Below are 17879 nucleotides of genomic sequence, written 5' to 3' on the forward strand. Positions count from 1 at the left end.
AAACGGGATCAGCCCCAGTGACATCAAACTTTTTACCTCATTGGGGCTCATGCCAATAGTCCCACGAAATCTGCCGTTGTACATTTTCAATAACTTTTGACAAAAGCTTCCGGCATCAGTAATTTTCCAGAGCCAACATTTCTGTTAACAAAAGCGATTTTGCACTTCTACTAAAGCGTTCAACCATCAATTTCAGCTCACCGTTGGTAGAAAAATGATTTAATTCCATGTTTTTTCATTAAGGCCTGGAACGGTTTATTATAAAATTCCGTACCTCTGTTGGACTGCACATGGTTGAACGTATCAGAAGCCTTTAAAATACTTTTCATAGCTTGAGTCACAAACTCGGCAGTCTTCTGCTTGACTGGAACGACATAAGCATGCTTTGAGTATCAAAATATACCTGAAACCTTTATTCATACAATATTAAGGCTGCATTTCAACTAGATCTACTTGTAAAAGATCACCAAGGCCACGAGTGATTACCCTTCTCCGAGGAAACACTTTGTGTGCACCCTTGTGCAGTTCAAGTGCATCCCGCATCAACTAGTCTTTTTTTAAAAAGCTGTACTCATATTTTTATATACCCAGCTTCAATCAATTCTTCAATAATAGACAGTATTTTGTTTGTGCGCGACGTATTACCGGCTTGTTGTGATGCCAATAATAATCTTAGATGATTGACCAATTCATTAACCAAATACCAAAAAACATATTCTCTTCTGCGATTTAAATCAAGTTTTTGAACCAAGCCGCTGATTGATGTGTACCAATGTTAGGACAAAGGTCTTAAATAAGACAAATTTTTCATGATTAATGTTTTTATAGTGATTGGACGCAGGTTCGTTCCTTTTAAAACATGCTAATGATGACCAATTTAGATAAGGTGGTACTCAAAATCAAAATCTCATATTTTCGTGGAATATTCATGAGAGACTACTTACCTTTAAAACCAAGATGTTATGCATGCAGGATTATTAATTGGAATGTAGCTTCAGGTAAAGAAACCCATTGGATCCCCTATAAAAAATTTGGCTGCACAGCGGCACATCACACAGTAACGGCGATCTTAAACCGCCTCCAGACGTAAGAAAATATCTTAAAGGCACAAAGTTAAGTTATAATTACGACAGGAAACAGACAATTAACTAGTGGAATTGCAGGCATCTGTGTTCAAGATTTCTAGAGTCTGTATATAGGAATCAAAACATCTATTCTATACTAGAGTGCAAGCTAACCTGGCAGTTTATACTAGAGTACAAGATAACATGAAATGTCAATTTCATAGTATTAAAAGGAAAAAGTTCCAAATTGTGAGAAGTACACTTTCCACCCCTAGATCTTACAGATGGAAATTGGCAAATAGGGCTTATTGACTTTCAAACATACCATTCCATTCTGAACATTGATGGAAAAAAAATTTAAATTTTGTTTTTCAAAAAAATAATGGACCTTGATCTCAAATTACTATTCCCATCGGAAGTTATACGAAATATCTGATTTGGATTATTGGGTTATTTTATTTGTAGAGACTGGAAAAATTTGCGGATTCATTTTGCGATAGACTAGAATCCAAAGTTACATCAAATAGCAATTCCTGCTGATGCGAAGTTCGTTTTGAGAGATAACCCAAAAAATCTAAAATACATTTTGCATTGTAATTACGACATTAACTTTACGGAAAGATATACCCTGTGTCAGACATACAAATTAATAAGAATGTTGACAGCTCCAGCTATTTAAACATACAACCGAGCACAAGAATACGTGAATTTTATTCGAGCGTTCCACCTGGTTATAAGGTGATTGAAGTCCCAAAATCTATCATATACGTTCCTGTCATCATGAAACGAATAAACGAGTTATTGGTGAGAATCGCTGATCAAAACGGGAACCTGATTAAACTTCATAAATGAGGTAGTAACGTTATGCCTGCATTAAAAAAAAAAAAAATATGGTATTGAAATACTTTGGCATTCATAAAGGCTCTGGCGGTGTCGAAGCTAAATCCAGTAGTCAGCGAGACACCAAGCAGTTAACATAAAAAGCTAGGCTTTAAGGTGACATCGTTCGGGCCTATGACCATTCTAGCCCGATATGCCACCACCGTCCTACCCCTCTTTCTTCCATCCCATACATTCAAATCTCCCGCGGCCGACGTGTGCGCGTATGTGAACGCCCGGCAAGAGGCAGAGTCGAGCCAGTGCTTCGTTCCCTTCTAATTTATAACTAAGTATTATTATTGTATTTATTTATTGTGTGTTGTGTATTTAAGTTCAGGGCCTAACCCTGTAATTCATTTGTTTCTTCTCAGCAAAAATGCCAAAGGGCCGCTACACTCAGACTTGCCGAAGGCCATCCAGTAACTGTTATTTTATTTAATTATTTCTTGTGTAAATCAATTATTACATGGTTGCGGTTCATGAACCGCCAGGGTATAATGTTAAAGGGTTTTTTGTAATTTAATTAGTTTTATTAAATATGCCACGGTGCAATACGGCTCGGAATAACGGCACTATCCGTCTTGGCGCACAACGCCATTGTCCTGCCATCCTGGCGGCCATCGCTCGCCCCAGTCGTTTCGCATCACCACCCGAGGTAGGACGCGCTCTGCACGCCGAGGACTTCAACTTTGTTATACTGACCCGGTAATTCTGTTCTTGTAATTTTTTCTTAATCGTTTTCGTTATCCTCGGAGCCTACCTCGGGGGTCGCCTGTTTAATTAATTCAGTGTAATCCGTAAGGAATTCAGAAAGCAACACGAACGCAACGTCCGACCACGTGGTGGCCGGAGCATCCGTAAATCGGTCCGCCGCAAGGCTTTTCAGCAGTTAAAATCTATTTTGTAATTCTTTATGTAACACGCTCAAGCGGGAAGTGTAAGGTGTAGACTATAATAAATCACAACGTATCGGACTTGTCCTTTTTTCTGTTTGACCACGTGTGCACTCCAGGTTGGCGTGTGGGACGCCCTAAGAGCCCACGACGTTATTTCATAGCATGCCCGTCGCTGAGAGTGGGTCCAGGTTAATTATTTTGTAGGTAGCGTACGGGGATCGAGTTATGTCCCCACATGGGCGACGTCACGCCCAGAGTTACGAGTCTCATTCGGGTCCGTGCACCTTAGACATGGTGGCGCCCATCATAATTAACATTTCTCTAACGCGCAGACAACCCACGGCGACATCAAAGGTGTACCAAAAAGGACTCGAGCATTCTTCAAGTCGACCAGCCGGTATAGTTTGAAAATGATATTACTAAATCAGAAAACCACAGTTGTCGTCCTTTTATTTCTAGCCCATATAATTTGAGTTCTGAAGTAAGAATCACAATTCAAAATTATGATATTTACTACTTACTGCGGAAGTATCCTACGAATTCGCGGAAAATTCGTTAGGCCAGCTGCTACGTACGAAAAAATTATTAGAAATAGAATTTTGCACATGTTTAACACAATAGTGTACAAGGTTAATAATTTACAGATATACGAGTGTTGTGATGTCAAATCAGTGACCACGGTGAAAAACTATCTATTACTCACGCCCAATAAAAAGGCCATTTTCAAGATGGCCGGGTGGGAGTTGGCCGAAGACTACAGTGTACCCATTAATGCTAATGGGAAGTTTGAAATATGTGTGCCTTTGAATATGCTCATCGGATGTTTCGAAAATTATAAATATATTTTAGTTAACGTATGACAAGAGTTAGTGTTATTGTTGTCAAACTCTCAGAACAATGCACACATGACGGCGCAACCATTGCCTGTGAGACTGACACTCACAACCATCGATTTGCTAATGCCACATGTAACCGTTTCCACTGCAAAGAGGATTCGTTTGCTTAAGCTCGTTGAAAAAATGTAAAAATATAGACATTGCATTTCGCTCCTGGAGCTTTGAAACTTATTCGCCCCTGCCGGAATCTCAAATCTGTCCACTGGTCCATAAAAACATCATTCAATACGGAAAAGCCTATATAGTACACTAGAGTCCCGTTATAGCGAGGTGTCACGGTTCCGGGTTTGATCCTCACTATAACCGTGTCCTCGCTATAACTGAATTGGAAAAATTTTGGTCCCCAAAAATTAACTGAAAATAGCATAAAAATTGTGTTTAAACCTGTATAATTGGAAAATAACAGGTTATATTAACGAAATCTCTATTTCTGTGAGCAGATGTGTGAATTCTCTTTAAAACGATACCCCACAAGTACGGATGCGATCACCAATTGCGTCAAAATAACCAGAATACCCTACCACGCCACGTAAGTATAGCATCTCAGCCCGCGGCCGACGCAGCATTGTCCTGCTATCTATTGTCGACGTGGGCTGTCTGCTGGCGGCCATGTTGGTTCGGGATGTTGCTAACAGGTGGCGCTAGTATAGCGCGACGATTTAATTCCTTACAAAAAAGAAGGAGTGCGGCGACGTACCTACGCCTCAAACGAAATAGTCGCTGGAAAACTATACTTTTTTCATTTAAAGAAACCTGTCAACTTTTTTAGAAAATAAATTTGGGATTAAACTCAAACCATCACCACCCCTTTCCCGGACAGATACCACAACAACTGACCGAAACAAAAGTTACAAGAAAACTGTCCTAGCAATTCGGAAATAAATACGGTAGTGCCTACTATTTGTGAGATAGTAAAATAAATAACGTGACGTGTTTGTAAACGTGTCACGACTGAAATAATTCCAAACAAGTTTATAAATATTTGTGTATTATTAACGCGACCAATTAGCAACAAGTATAAAGACGGCTCTGACTTTTTTGGCCTAACAGTTATAAACAATGTTATTATTCGTTAATGAAAATGTCGCAACAAATTAATTAAGAGCATTTATATTAAAAAAAAGTGCACATTGTTATGTTTAATGGCGGGAAAAAATAGATTTTGTCTATTTTCTAAATAATAAGAAATGCGTACAAGTATATGTATATTCAAAGGCTTGGTTTATTCGACTCGAGCATACCTTGGCCTTGAAGCCAGCCAGTGATGCTGTGACTGTGAAGTCGCAGGCACAGATAACTAACGTAAGTTTGATAAAAGAAAGAAAGGATGGGATTCTATTTTTAAAGCCACGTACTTAGGTGGCGACTGCAAGGCTGAAGAATGTGACAGGCGTCAATGGCAAGATGTCTAGTAATGAGCCAGAGGGGTGGAGATAAAGCAGACAAATAACCAAAGCGCGCTTCAAGCGATCACGCCGTAAATTCCTCAAAAATACCTCGTTATAGCCGTGTTCTCGCTATAACGAGATTCTACTGTATATATAATAGTTGCCTTCCAAACCAGTAGACAAAATACTGTCGCCGGTGATAAATCAAGTTTGATCATGTTGAAATTAAGAATAAGGTTTTTTTTTTGAATTTTGAAAGTTACCCTTACACGAACCTGGAAAGTAATTTTCCAAAAGGTAGTTACTGGCTTGCCTATAAAATGTACACAGAATTTGAAAAAACCTATTACGGCCGTCAATCATCCCCATTTCTTGATCCGGAAAAATTAAAAGAAATGGTGTCTCTGTTTGTCTTTGGCGTTTCTAAACAGAATGATAAAATTATAAGAGGCTTTTTGGACCGCCGAATGGAGTTTACTGCAAAAAATATTCCCGCTAGCACGCAAGCATTTGCCATAATTCTGCACGACTGTTTAATTTCTCATGATCAGAGATAAATTTATTAAAATTCTAATGTCATGTATGTGTTAACTCAGTCTTCCCTTGGACGCCATGTTGTATGCTAATCACCAAGGCTGTAGCTCTCAGCAGGGGTTTATCTTAAAAGAGATGAGCTTGGCAGAAAACGAAGATCAAATAATTAGAAGAACATTTCAGCCGCCATTTACATCAAAATATCTCAGCATTAAACATCAGAATACTAATTCATTATTAACTAGAAACTTTCACGGCATTTAATGGGACAATGAACTTTTTCCGTATTCTTCGTTGCCAAACATCTTGGCTGCACATATTACTCACACAGTACTTGTGGCAGGTATCGAGCATAAAATGATGGCTTGCAAAATTTTTCAACAAACATGTTAAAATAGAAGACGTCCAAATGGAGCTCGGCTATCCGTCACTGAATGAATTCAATAAATTTTATACCCAAGATAATACCAGCGCACGGCACGTCTCATCGAGGCATAACGCTGCTCTTCTTAGGGTTTGGGCCCTAGAACATTGCCAAGTGTTGCCAGAACCGTTACAGACCCTGGTGGTTCCTATGGAGCTACAAATGGATGGCGTTACTCCTTGGGAAGCTAGTCACTATACAAGTCTCGCCTGCCAATGCAGTTCAACCCAGTTACATTTTATCAGGAAGTGTTGCTTGACTTTCGCCAGGTCAGCTTCACGACGGCGGATGGCCGAGACTGGCTTCACGTCTGCACCACTTTATGGTATGTGATCATCGGAGAACTCGACAATGGCACGCCCGATTACGTCGAGCTGCCATGCACTCGGCAGGAGTGTAGCGTGAGTTTACTGAAGCCAGGGACGTACCACCCCTGCTTCCTGGCGACGCTCCGGAACGAGGCTGCAGCAGAGACCATCCAGGGCCCGGCCAGAAGAGGGTTCTGTTGAGTGCCAGTTACGTCGCCCCAACGACATCGTGGTTGCCTGGAGCGAGTCGTGTGATGCTGACACACACACACACACACCCTTCCTCGACGAGGGCAACCATTCGTGGACTGCTCTCTGCCACGACACCGTGTGCAGAGCCAGTGACGTGGAGCCTGTGGTGGATGCCGACGACATCCACGAGGAGCCCGAGGACGCCGACTGTGGTGCAGTCGCAGCAGCACCAGCTAAGTAACCCCCCCCCCCCCCTCCCGCACCTGGTAAGTGACGCTGCCATGTTCCTGCCAAGGAAAAAAGCGAGTGCAGTACGCGGACCATATCCTCCAGGCTTAAGGCTTGCATCCGGTGAGCACCTAGACGTTGCGTGATTTAGATTACTTAGAACTCGTTTCAGGTGATGAGAACGATCATAACAGCACTGGTATGCTGCTATTGTTTGCTTCCTGTGTATAGTGTGGAAAGGCAAAGAGACAGTGACTTCCAGATCCCAGGCGTACTGAAATATTACCGCAAATAATGTACAGGAGACTATATACGTTCACGTGCACCCAAGCCTAAGTTGTGTCGAATATCGGGTTAGATATTACGACCTGGACAGAGACTGTGAACACCTGCTGGTGAACTTTGAATCATGTCCGAGAACATTCATTATGTCTTGAGATAAATCAATGACATATACTTAAGAATGGTGATTTTTCGTTTTCGCAAAATAGATGCGAAAATATGCTAAATTATATTTTTTCCGCTATAAAATGCGAAATCTAGACTATTCCGAGTTAAATGTGAAATCAAGGTAAAACACGTAGATTCGTCTTCACTCTACAGAATTTATTTACCGATTGTATTAAGTTTCAGTTCAGTATCAAAAGAAACCATCATTTTATGGTGTATTCAGCACAAGTATCTCATTGTCACGTCATTCACAACTATTGTTCGTAAATATGAATGAAGAATGGCCATCCGTGCCTCGCGATTGTAAACAAAGCAAAGAACAACTAGCTGGAAGATTGTTCGTCATCTTGCAGAGTACAAGTTTTTAGGCCACCATATTGCGACATCTCTGCTTCGCCGCGCCCATATTCTGGCTGTGTTTCACGTGAAAGCCGCGTTCTTGTGTAGTCTGTGGAAGGTGGTGTGTTTACAAATACGTGCATACTGGTGAATGTGTTGTATACTGTTATTTCTTGTGGTAAAAATGGGACGAAACGTAATTTCCATTCGCGATCGCAGAAATGAATACATAAGTGAACAGTTCTACGAAAGTGATACAAATATTTTAATGTGCAATTTATGTAATCGCCGTCTGGAATGGAAAAAAAAAAAAGATGTACTTGAAAAGCACATTAAATCTGAGGGACAACAGGCTGCAAAAAAAAAAAAACTCACCGAGAAATCGGATGAAGGAAAAAAGTCTGTAAAACGGCAAGCAACGGTTTCTGGCATGATCGAAAACCAAAAGAAGGCGAAAATTGAAAAAATGTAAAAAAAAAAAAAATTGAAAAAACAAGTTTCAATAACATTATTTGTGCACTCTACATCAACAATGGTCATGAACACGGCTAAAAAATATTTATTGTAATTTTAGGTATTCAATTTATTGCACTCATAAGTGCTAAAATGTTGTTTGGAAACCTGCCAAGATAGGCTATCTTTGTAGTTGTGCTAGATCTTTATTTCTGTGGTTGTTAATAATTAATATGTGGATAATTGAATGCTTTTTAAAAACATACTTTTCTTCAGTAATGTAAAATGAGAGAATTGGCTAAATCTTGTTTTTAAAAATGTTACAAAATGCTCAATTTCAAACTCAAAATGCTCAATTTCAAACTCAAAATGCTAAATGTTATTATTTTAAATGCTATAAATCACTATCTCTACATATACTACAATGAAACTGCTAACATCATTTCACTGTGAAGATAAAAACTGTTGTGTGCACTTATGTCACCCGCTTGCAATACTTCCCTGTACTGTCGATGAACTGAGAACGTCTAGATAACTTTTTTAATTCATTGCTGGAAACTCTCGCTGGCAAGCTCATGCCATATCAGTTGAAAATCACCCGTTCAATGTTTCCAAATGACGCACAGTTTGAGTTAGCTACAAGGAAAGGAGTTTTTCCTTATGATTTTGTGAAGTCCATGGAACATTTGCAGACCGCCTCACTACCTCCTAAGGATGCATTTCATAACATACTAAGTAGCACAGACATGAGTGATTTGGCACTACACTCTTGCCCAAAGGGCTTGGGATGTATTCCAATGTGCAACATTGCAAGAGTATGCACTTAATTACCTAAAGGTGGATACTTGTTTGCTGGCTGACGTATTAGAGTAATTTCATTCCGGTTGTTTACCGTATTAGTCAATAGATCCTGCTCATTATATTACCGCGCCCTTGCTTGCATGGGATGCGCTTCTAAGTAAAACTGGTGCAAGACTTTAACTCATAAAAAACGTAAGTCGGCGCCACACAAAAGTCAACAATATTTATATGTCCAGTTATGAACCCAGCCTTCCATCATCTTACATTTACAGTCAAACCTCTCTGAAACGACCCCTCACGGTTCCCAGGAATAGGGTCGTAATAGAGGGGGGGGTCGTAATATATGTTTTCCGAAATTTTCAGTTCATTTCAACCCCCCCCCCCCCCTTCCCAAACCGCTACTCGCTAACCAGCCGTACTATGGCAGGATGCTGTCACTCACAATGCTAAACGGCTTTGCTTTAAACCCACTTCAACCTTCATGACAAGTCCGTCGCCCTACATGCCACCTCTAAAGAAAATATGTGTTAGTTTACATGTATGTTTTCTGCTTTCCGTAGTTAAATACACTAGAACCCCGATGTCACGAACCCCGGATTTAACGAAGCTGTGATTTTACGAATACATTCTCTGGAACCGTCAAAAAATTGGACATTTTGACCAAAATGTGAAAATCAGAAAAAAAAATAATAAAAAAAACGAAATGAAAGATCATTAAAATCTGTTAATTTTAACACACAGCGTATTTTTGTGTCGGCTTTAATACAGTAGAATCCCACCGATGCGACCCCCCTCTGATGCGTCCATTCCGTTTATACGACCGTTTTTTGAGAAACCGTGAAAAATTTTAGCAGAGAAAGTTGAAAATTTGAGTAAAATCGGCTGAAAAACAAGTCTGTTACACTTTGTTGTGCGCTATGTGTTCACGTTTATCTTGGCAAGAGCTGTACTGTAAGCAGGCAGGCATACAAAAGACGGCTAAAAATAGATACCACCCCTCTAGACTGTCCACGCGGCAGTGTCTAGCCGAGCTCGGCGCGTCCACTATCACACGAAAAGCCGTCTCAGTTGTCATGTTATCTTACACCTTCTGCGTGAGAAACTGTCCGCATCCTCCTCCCCTCCCACACCGCGTGCGGCAAAAGCCAGGTTGTATAGTCCATTCTTGGTAAAATAAATATTTTTAGGGGCTTATAGGACTGTCCATCGCCGTTAATAATTACTTTATAAGTTTAAGTTATTATGATACAATTTGTTTATTAGTCACACAGCAGTTTCTGCTGAAAAATCATTAATACCTCGAATTTTATTGAATAGAAAAATTTAGCAGGGCAGTAAATATATTTATTTCACTGCATAGTTACTATTCCATCTGCATTCGAACGTGTTTTTTTTCTTCTTTCTTTTACGCTGTGAAGGGTCGTGGAAAAGATAATTGCTTGAGCTGTCAAAATAAACATCGCTGACGGCAAGGGCGGGAGCGCATCCTGTCGGTCTGTCGCTATGATTATCTACTCCAAAAACATGTCACAGCATTTCAGGATAGCATTGTTCTTATATCTTTCGTTTATAGCCGAATGTTTTCTACCTGATCCACACAAGTTCCTTCGCCACGTTTTGAACGAAAATAACAACCAGCCGGCTAGCATAGCCGAACTTGCGTGACGTGAATTCACTTAAGGAAATGGGTGTCGTGTGGGGCTGGCTTAAGCGCTGACAGCGGTCGTAAACACGTTGCCACAAAAACCTTTATCTGCACCCTGCCGGCAAAGGGACGTGGAATGGGGGTTGTTAAGCGCTTCAGCGGTCGACAGGAAGTGGTATCTATTTTTAGATATGCGCTGCCTACGGCTGTACAGCACTCGGCAAGAGAAACACAATAACACACTACTCACCACAAGAAACTTATTTTCTGTCCGATTTTCTTCGGATTTTCGGCAATTTTTCACGGATCCTCGAAATCGGGTTGTAATAGAGAGGTGGTCGCAATAAATGGGGTCGCAACAAAAAGGTTTTACTGTATTATGATATAAATGCAATGTATGCTCACACAATGTTGGACAAACTTCCTGTGGGTAATTTCCAAAAGGTTCCCAAGGATGAATAAGCAAATTGGAATTTCGGCACCAAGGACATAGATGGTGAAACATCATAATTTTTTTAAGTATATTTGTCCTGATGATTGTCATGATCGCCTCTCAGATCTGCCTCTGGCTCCCGAGATTGGCATACCGCCAAATAACTGAATGAATAAATTACTGTTAACACTAGTGCCAAAATTACGTTGTACATGCTAAAACACTGCAGCACTACATTCATTATGGGGTAGTCATCGGTTTTAAGGTATGAACAGGCGGCCTGGATAAAAAATTAAGTAGTCTTTAATGCTGAGTGCCATGCCAAGGCTGCGAATCCCTTCGAAAAATTGTTCTTCAAATTACTTTCTAATGCTGTTTATGGGAAAAGTTAAAAAATTTTCGAAGCATAATTTATATTTATGTTTTGCGGTATGAGTCAATTTATGGGGCAGCAGAGCTGATCGGTCATCTGACATACAAGGCCTGGCAAATCAGAGATGAAAATTTAGTACTCAAAGCATTGCAAAAAGGTTAGATAACCTTTGATAAACCTTTGTACACTGGCGTCGCCATTTTGGATTTATTAAAATTAGTTTTATATGATTTTCTTTATAATTACAAGTAAGAAAAATTCCCTCTACAGTCTTTGCATCTCATGTATTCAGATATTGATTCCTTAATTTACCACGTTGAGTGTGAAAATATTTATAATTAAATCTGTCCCAAATTAACTTCACGTTTAGATACCTCCAATTATACGCCAGGTAATGATCAACACTTCCCTTTCATCAACAAGGGTGTAACAGGAGTTATGAAAGATGAAGCCAATGGAAACATCAAAACCAAATACGTAGGGCTCCGCCCTAAACTTTATGCGTACAGATGGAGGATGGTTCTCGTATGCACAAAACTAAGGGTGTCAAGGCCAACGTACTGCAATCACTCCTGTTCCCTCAGTACCTGAATTGTCTCCTTCAAAATTCCCGGATACTCGGTAGCCAGTATCATTTGTGAGGCCAAACCATGATTACTGAGCGAGTGAACAAGGTAGCATTGTCTTCAGGAGACGATAAGCGTTGGCTTTCTGAATATGGTGTCAGCACATTGCCTTGGGGGCATAAAGATCTACGCCCTTCCCCAGCTCGGGCCTTGCCTTATCCCAACTAAATTCTATTTTTTTTTTTTAAATTTTTTGTCCTGATTTTACATTCAGCAGTTAGAAAACTGCTGACGTTGCCTTCGAGCAGTGGTTGTAGGAACACAACAGCGCTCTCCCATTCTCCCCTGCTAGGAGGGATAACTGGGTTGAAGGCACCCACTTACGCTTTCTTTTGCCTCCCCAGCTGACTCCTGAGGGTGGTTGTACGAAAACAACAGCGCTCTCTAATCCTCCCACCCTCGGTAGTTAGCCTTGTGTCACTGAATCCCTCAATTACTCACGTGGAGAATAAAATCATGTAAGTTTAACGTGCATAGACATTTTACTTGCTGGAACAAGTTAAACTTTACACGATAGCTTGCATTAAATGCTGCCCTGATTTTAAAAAGTAAAATTTACACAGGCTAGCTTCTTTTAAAGTAACATAAAAAATTTAAGGATAGCTTGTTTTAAATGCTAGCCTGATTTTAAAGTAATGTAAAATTTTACAGAACAGCTGGTTTTAAAGTACAGTAAAATTTTACAGGACAGCTTGTTTAAAAGAAAAGTAAAACTACAGGATAGCTTTTCTGAACGATAGCCCTATTTTAAGTAATGTATAATTGACAAGCTAGCTTGTTTTAAAGTTAAATGCTAGCTTGTTTTAAAAGCTAGCCTGCTTTAATGTAACACTTGCGATGCATCACCTAAATGATGTTCTACAGGTCTCCCAACAACATGGAGAAAATTCCTGACAACACTGTGGCATCCTTCTTCGTGGAGGAAGTGGAGGAGGGTATTCCACCGGACATCACGGCCTCCTTCATCACGGCAAACGTAAGGAAGGCTACATCGTCCTCCACAATAGTCGCCGGGCAGGACGCGGAGATGGAGGTGGTGGTGGGGCCCTCGGGGACTTTTCCCTGGGAACGGCCCCTCACCATGGAGGAGCAAGGGGGATACCGCCTCACCTCCAACATGTGCATCCCACTGCCTAAGTCTCCGGGTTTGGGGCGTGCCCGTCGCAATACAGATTTTCATTCTTAAAAATAACAGCAGAGCTCCACACCAGCTTCAAAAATATGAATCAAGATAGCCATTGCCAACTGTGACGTCAATAGCAGACTGCTCCCGCCACATGACACAAAAACTTGAGGAGCCGCCACGTGGCTGGGCAGCCATGCACACATGGTGCCACGCCCACCTGTGAAGCAACTTGCCTGAAGCAACTACCTGTTGATTTGTTTACGTTCGGTCTCAGAACTCTGGTGCTTACCCTACTTGTAACCTATTTAGGATGCCTAAAATTCAAAAAGTAATTATAGGCTAGTGTACAGTATACATTAAAAAATTACTAGGTATTCAAAGCTGAATAAAAACTAACAAAATGAATGAAGATGTCTGGTAAGTGGTAATGGACAATCATGATTGGACATAAATCCACTAACAAAACAGAACCAATTCTTTTGGTGGCCGATGCTAATTCCATCAGTACATTAAAAAATCAAATCAGTAAAACCAAATAACCAAGAACCAACTATGCCATACTTAGTTTTCACATGTTTTCTTTATTATATGCGTAACATTTTTTTTTCAGCTGTGGCACATTATCTAATTTAGTGCACAAGTTACGTGTTAGCATTTGTCATCAAGGGGTCCACTTAAATTACAAGCATTAATTTATAGATTTTTTCCTGCACGCACATTTATGAAATAAATATATGAATTTAAACACAACTTTAATGTAGCTCACCTTTTGCTGTTTTTTTTATTTTCTATTCTTAAAATGATGCTTTAACAATGGGTATAACAATGTATTTTTTTCTTTTCATAATTTTCTTGATAAGACTACTTTAATACACTTTCCTGTATTTTTTTTTTTAATAAATTTGTCACAGTTTTGACCATTTAAAAAATGAAATACTATATTTTATGTTTTAAAATATTTTTATATCATTTTAGAATTTAAATTATGTGCTAGTTTTTATCACATTAAATTTTGAAATCAAAAATTAACAAGAAAATGTCAATGAATGCCATCCGGTCCATACATGGATAAATAACTATACAAAAATATGAAGCTAAGTTTTGAGAACAATAAATTTTTCTCCCCCAAAATGTCAGATTTTTATTTTATAATTTCATGAACTAATGTCTAATGCTAAGAAAATGAAAAATGCTCCCCAGCTTCTAAATAATGATTTCTTGACTTCAATAAAAAAAGGTGAACAATCATAACCAAAAAATAAAACTCAAATAAATAATAGTGGAAATCTTCCCATCGTCACTAACATAATTACCACATACTATCCTCAAAATATAAGTGTCTGAATATAAGTGTCTGATAAACTGCAGGTTTTTGTTACCAGGACTTTAAATGAACCAATACATAATTTATCAGCCCATTGTTAGTTCCTTTACAGATAATGCACTACATTCTGTCAAAATATTAGGATTTTCTTTCAGCTCTACTTTATTTGAAGAGTTCATTTTGAGTTTATAAGTCTAAATAAATTTTTATCAGTAACACAGCGACCAACTATAAGGGGAAAATAACAAAATAACAGACTGGTAGAAATAACTGAAAATATCTGCTACTCTCAGAACCACTAATCAGAGAGCCACTTATCCTCCCCTTTCTCAGTTGACCTGAACATGAATGATTCCTAGAGATTTAATTTCATAAATAATTACCTTGCATAATACAACCACGCAACACCTTATTTCTGTGTGCACTTAAATTTTTCAATAGCTAAATTACGTGAAAAAATGTTCAATTTTTTAACATCCCTGTAAACAATGAAAATGACTCACTATTAGCACTAATTAGTGACGTAACAGTACATGTGGCTAAGCAATTATTGTTTGATACAGCATGGAACTTGGGTATGTGTGGCCATATTATTTGCAGTTATGTTTTAGTAAGTGGTAAAATTGGTTTCTCTGTGAATCTTAAATAAAAAAATAAATGCTCCTTAAAAATACACACCAGAAAGCAAGTTTATATTATCAGTAAAATAGCTTACAGCAATTCTGAACAGAAAGCAATTGGTTTGTAATTGCTGTACGGTCTCAAACATAATATTGTAATTATGATTCACTGTCGTTTACACTTTGAAGATCAAGCTACATTTTTGTGTTTATTTTTAATCTAACAAATTTTGTTCATGTAAGAGTAAAAGTAAAATGCTGAGATATTTATATTATAAATGAATGGACATGGTTTGTCCATAATAGAAGGCTAAATTTGAAAAATAGTGCATAAAACTGGCCATATTTGTGCTGCTATCTAGATTCAAAAATAGAAACTAGTCGAGCGAAAGCTGCTATCAAGTAACGGACTATCGAAGCTCAACCTATAGTATATGTTTTGTGCAAAAATTTTTTTTTGAGATGAAGAGTAATAATTCAGACATTTATTGAATTTGTTTATTTAAAATCATATATTCTACCTTGCATGAAGGGCGAGCATGTGCATATGAATTGTAGACCTAACTATTATTCTGTACACGTGCAAATAAACAACCTACGTTATTATACTGAAGTGTAGAAATTTAATGCACCACTTTTAAATATTATTTTCAGATTGAATTAAAAATATTTTTCAGTCTCTTTTGGTATTAACATCAATATAAGTGATTTACATAATTAACTGTAGTATGTTGCAAGTTGTCTTCCAGCATTTTGTAATTCTCAGTAAACACAATGTTTTATCACTGTGCATATCATGTTAAAATAACTTATTGTTTGAACAGTTTTTCACAACAGTAGAACATTAATACCACTTATGTGTGTACACCTATCCCTCACTTAGCACGACTAATTCGTTCCTAAAAATGCTCGTGTTATTCGAAATCGCGTATTCTGAAGCATTAGTTTTCATAAATAGCGAGGCTAATTTATTTAATGTGTTCCAAAATTGTGTAGGAAAATATATTTTACGTAATATAAATGCATTGAATAACACTCAACTATAAATGTCACACCATTTATCTTTATATGGCTCCCATCGCCCTTTGTATGACAAATACGACACAGCGTAACGGGAGATACGTGGTTATGTACTTTATTGTCAGTCGGCTGGCTGACTTGCCCGCCCGGGCGTGACTTTCAACTCACGTCGCGTACCTTTCCCAACCATCCTTTACTGACAGTTAAACCGATATTGCTGTCCGAGTAATTACATTTTAATTTTTCAAAAATTAAAATGCTTATTCGCGTATCACCACCTGGTTCACACTAATCCTGTCAGGCCAATGATTATTTTTTTTCATTGCAACATTCATTTAACAACCTTTTCCATGTGAATCATCTGTTCATTTCTGTTCTGGTATCTAATGTCAAATATATTCCCGCTAGTACAACCAACAGCATCAGACTTTCATGAACGTTTGGTAAGAGTCCTTATTTCGTAAGATTGTCGCACAGTTGACTTGCTTAAAACGCCTTATTGACAATCTGCGCGCCGCAATACTTCTAGTTTTGTCTCAACTACTTGAACACGATGCATTATGAGTGATCAAGCACGTACAGTTACCAGCAGCTGAATGGGAAGATGTTGCTTTTGTTTGAGTGAATTCCCTGCCACTGGCTAGACTGAGTTAACGGCCCGGTCTGTGGCCAGGCGACAACGGTACGGCATGGCGGCATACGCGCGGACGAAAAAACATTTGGTCCTTTATACTCCATAGCCGCAATTTAGCTTGCCATAGCTGATGTTTGTACAACAGCTGATAGCATAGTCAGACCTGCGCGTGCATCTCTTCCCCCCTTGTTTAGCTAACTGTATCCCACGGCACATCTGTGGTATACAGAAGTTAAAACAGACTTCGTGGCGTCGTGCCCGAATTTTTTTTTTTGGCATGCGGAAATTTCGTGCTAACTGAAATTTACAGACGTGTTATTCAAGACTGGGTCAGTAAAATTTACATTGCACTAAATGAATCCGCGCAATATGAAGACGTGCTACGTGAGGAATAGGTGTACATTGTTTAGGCCAGTGCACCTAGGAAATTACAGAACTGAATGGGTTTACAGGGCAAACAACTAGTTACTCGGATTTCAACCTGACTGTAAACATGTCCTCTGATGTCACTGCAACAAATCACGTAGGTGTCTCATTTCTTCATCATAAAACTGTACTGTCTATTTACGTATATATATATCAGGTTCTATTCACATGCAAAAAAAATTAATATAACCTGATTCTTACAAACTATCAGACATTTGAATGGAATAGAGAAAATAACATAGGAATTATCCCTATTGCTGCTTTAGTTAGGAGTTCCCTTTTATTTTTACAGGCAGTGCCACAGTTCCACAAGCAGTTCCCTGTAATACCTGATGTGTAGTATACGAGACCTGTTATTTTTTTATGAGTTTTTAAAATGTTTGAGAAAATGCAAAACATAAGGCACATGCACAAAATGAATGCAATGTCTCAATATTTTAATGTACAAGCACTCTTAAGCCTAGTAACTACTAGAAAGAAATGATTACATGATTTCCAGAGTCAGTGCCTGCTGCCTCCTCACTAGGCTGCTTGCAAAAACTTGCCACGTCAACCCCTGCAGGCTCTCCCAGGATTGGTCCCGCACTGTAACAGGTGGCCAAACACAAATAAAAACCAGAACATGCAGCTAACTTTCAAATAATTACTTTACTACATTCATACGTACTCATCTATAGGTAAGGAAGAACCATCACAAATTTCTTCTTTAATGCACAGGGAGGTAGAATCACCTAAAGAGCTGGCAGCTGAAGTAAGTGAGGAGAACTTTGTCGAAGCAGCTATGACAGGGGAACCTAGAA

General features: G+C 38.9%; 1 protein-coding gene across 3 annotated transcripts in view; it reads right to left on the minus strand.

Annotated features, from left to right (window-relative positions):
* Positions 1 to 17879, minus strand: part of LOC134529485 (CTTNBP2 N-terminal-like protein) — a 173204-nt gene that overhangs the window by 12025 nt on the left and 143300 nt on the right. For 2 of the 3 annotated variants that reach the window (XM_063363622.1, XM_063363621.1), the window contains 2 exons: positions 17747 to 17873; positions 17568 to 17664 (listed from right to left, as the gene is read on the minus strand). In XM_063363622.1, the coding sequence (XP_063219692.1) occupies positions 17568 to 17664; positions 17747 to 17873 (224 nt within the window). Of the gene's footprint in view, positions 1 to 17567; positions 17665 to 17746; positions 17874 to 17879 lie in introns of those variants that run through there. The other variant, XM_063363624.1, reaches the window with a different exon arrangement.

Source organism: Bacillus rossius, chromosome 2, assembly GCF_032445375.1.
Source record: "Bacillus rossius redtenbacheri isolate Brsri chromosome 2, Brsri_v3, whole genome shotgun sequence".
NCBI lineage: Eukaryota > Metazoa > Arthropoda > Insecta > Phasmatodea > Bacillidae > Bacillus > Bacillus rossius.